Source organism: Triticum aestivum, chromosome 3A (genome assembly GCF_018294505.1).
Source record: "Triticum aestivum cultivar Chinese Spring chromosome 3A, IWGSC CS RefSeq v2.1, whole genome shotgun sequence".
In the NCBI taxonomy this organism is placed as follows: Eukaryota; Viridiplantae; Streptophyta; class Magnoliopsida; order Poales; family Poaceae; genus Triticum; species Triticum aestivum.
The window spans coordinates 577,669,662-577,672,083 of record NC_057800.1 but is presented as its reverse complement, the minus strand read 5'-3'; the positions used below and the strand labels follow the sequence as shown (position 1 = coordinate 577,672,083).

Sequence of the window (2,422 nt, the reverse complement as noted above, 5' to 3'; positions counted from 1 at the left end):
AGAAGAGCCGCCCGAAGGCGGCCGGCCGTGGGCCTCGAGGGGCCGCCAAGGTCGCCGGCTCGTCCCCGGCCGTGAAGAAGCCGCGAAAGAAGGCCCCCGCCGCGGCCGCGCCCCCCGCCCGCCACCGTCACCGAACCTTCTCCCGCCGCGCACGAGGTGCTCGAGGAAATGGCAACCCCATCCTCGTTCATGGACCTCCAGCAAAACGCGGAGAAGCAAAGCGCAAGGCCGAGTTGGAGGTGAGGATGATCAAGCTCAAAGAGGCAAAGGTATGGAAAGAACTCATGGTGGAAGAGAAAGAGCACATGATGATGTCCAAGAAGGACATGGATCAAGACCAATTGCAATGGTGGAAGGACTACAAGGAGGACATCGCGGAGAGGAAGAGGATGTTTCGTGTTGCGTCCTCTACTTTTCGAGGTGACACTCCGATGAGTAGTTGTGATGATGGTGGTGTGTACGACTCCATCGGTGGCGATGGACATGCTTGATGGAGCCCGCTTGTGGTCTAGGAGATGGCGCCGAGGTGCAACTTTTGGTGATGGTGCCGATGAGAGGAGGAAGATGATGATTTTGTGATGTAAACTATTAAACCATGCATCAATGATTGTCATTTGGTAGTTTGTTTGAAAGTTGATTGTGTTCTTGTTGTCATAAATTGTGAGATGCCAAATGATAGATTTAAAGGTTGGGGTTGAGGCAAAGACTAGAACTCTCAAATCCAACCCTTAAAGCAGTTTACGGGTTGGGTTTGAGGGTTCTAGTATTTGCCCCTGTTTTTCAACCCTTAAAAGTGTCAAAAAGTGGCACTTCTCAACCCTTAAAAATGCTTTGAGGATTTGAGGGTTTGAGGGTTCTACTAGTAATGCTCTAATGGCACCTGGTCGGGCTGGATCCCGCGCAGTCGGAGCGATCGGGCGCATCGGACGGCTCTCCCACGTGCGCTCGCGACACCCATCCAGCGCAGCTGCGCGTTTAAGAATTCAGGTTTAAATATACGGATTGTTCACTGTTTTTGACACGTGCCCCTGGCCACATTGCAGTGCATCATTTTGAGCTGTAAACATTTAATTTTTCTGCCACTCACTGGACTAAATGAAGTGCCATCAGTCAATGAGAACTTTCAGCCACCTCCAACCTTCCCTCGGCGAGATCCTCGAGGAAACCGCTCAACGAACGATGCGACGAGCCGCCTTCCCGGACCGCGCTACGGGAAACCTCGCGCAGCTGTGCGGCTCTTTTCCTCATCTCTTGGCCAACAGCAGAATCCGAATCCATCAGCTTCCTCGCGGCATCCGAGATGGCGGCCCTGCTCACAGACCCATCCTCCCCCCTCTGCTCCCTCAGGTCGATGCCGACCTTCCATTCGTCGGCGACCATCCGGGCGTTCACCAGCTGATCCCACGCGACGGGGAAGCCAATCACCGGCACTCCGGCGCACACGGCCTCGAGCACCGAGTTCCACCCGCAGTGGCTGAGGAAGCCGCCGACGGAGGGGTGGCGCAGCACCTCCTGCTGGTCACACCACGGCACCGCCAGCCCCTTGTCGCCGCACTTCTCCCGCAGCTCAGGGGCCTTGTCCCGTGCCATCCAGAAGAACTTGACTCCAGCGTCAAGCAGCCCCATGGCGATCTCTTGGAACTGCGAGTGCGGCATGGAAGCGTAGCTGCCGAACGAGACGTACATCACCGACTTCTCTGGCTGCGCGTCGAGCCAGTCACGGTGCTCCTCGTCCTGGATCCTGCCCGTGTTCCCGTTCGGCTGCATGTGTACAGGGCCGATTGGATATACGGGGAACGGAAGTAGCTCTGCTGTTGTGTTGATGGCACGGGGTTCAAGCTCGTGGAAGGAGGTGAGGAGGAGACACTGCGCTTTACGTACGTTCACGAACGCCTCCGCTGTTATCTTCATGTGCCGCTTCCATCGGCTGAAGACCATGAGATCAGACATTCTTACTGATGAGAAGCACGACACATACTGATCCATGGACTTGGTGCTTAATTCTGCAGAGCACACAAGTAGAACACATCACTTGTCAAGAGTTGTTTAGTAAGAAAAATCCACGACTCACACAAAGGAACAACTGGAGATGCATCGTGCAAACACAATCGCATGGTTCGCATTAACATGTAATCACTCTTGGTGCATGGTCAGTTAGCTAGTTACCTTCATCGCGCTCATGTTCATCACCCGACGGCCACAGGTCTAGGTGGTAGAGCGCCAAGAAGAAGGTGGCCGGCTGGGTCCACAGCGAGCACACCGGTATCCGGCACCGCGTGCCCACCGCAACCCCCCATGTCAGGTAGGTGTCGACCACGATGCCCTCCGGCCTCGGCTGCAGCTCCAGCACTAGCCGGCCGAGCAGCTGCCTGACGGCCTCCGCCATCTTGACGCTGACTGCCTCGAAGAAGGCGGCGTGGTC

General features: G+C 56.0%; 1 protein-coding gene across 1 annotated transcript in view; it reads right to left on the bottom strand.

Annotated features, from left to right (window-relative positions):
* Positions 1-882: 882 nt before the first annotated feature.
* Positions 883-2,422, bottom strand: part of LOC123058697 (UDP-glycosyltransferase 87A1-like) — a 2,114-nt gene continuing 574 nt past the window's right edge. The window contains exons 2-3 of the mRNA XM_044481399.1: positions 2,167-2,422; positions 883-2,003 (exon numbers count right to left, since the gene is read on the bottom strand). The exon at positions 2,167-2,422 is cut by the window's right edge and continues 46 nt beyond it. Of these exons, the coding sequence (XP_044337334.1) occupies positions 1,111-2,003; positions 2,167-2,422 (1,149 nt within the window). The 3' untranslated portion in view covers positions 883-1,110. The remainder of the gene's footprint in view (positions 2,004-2,166) is intronic.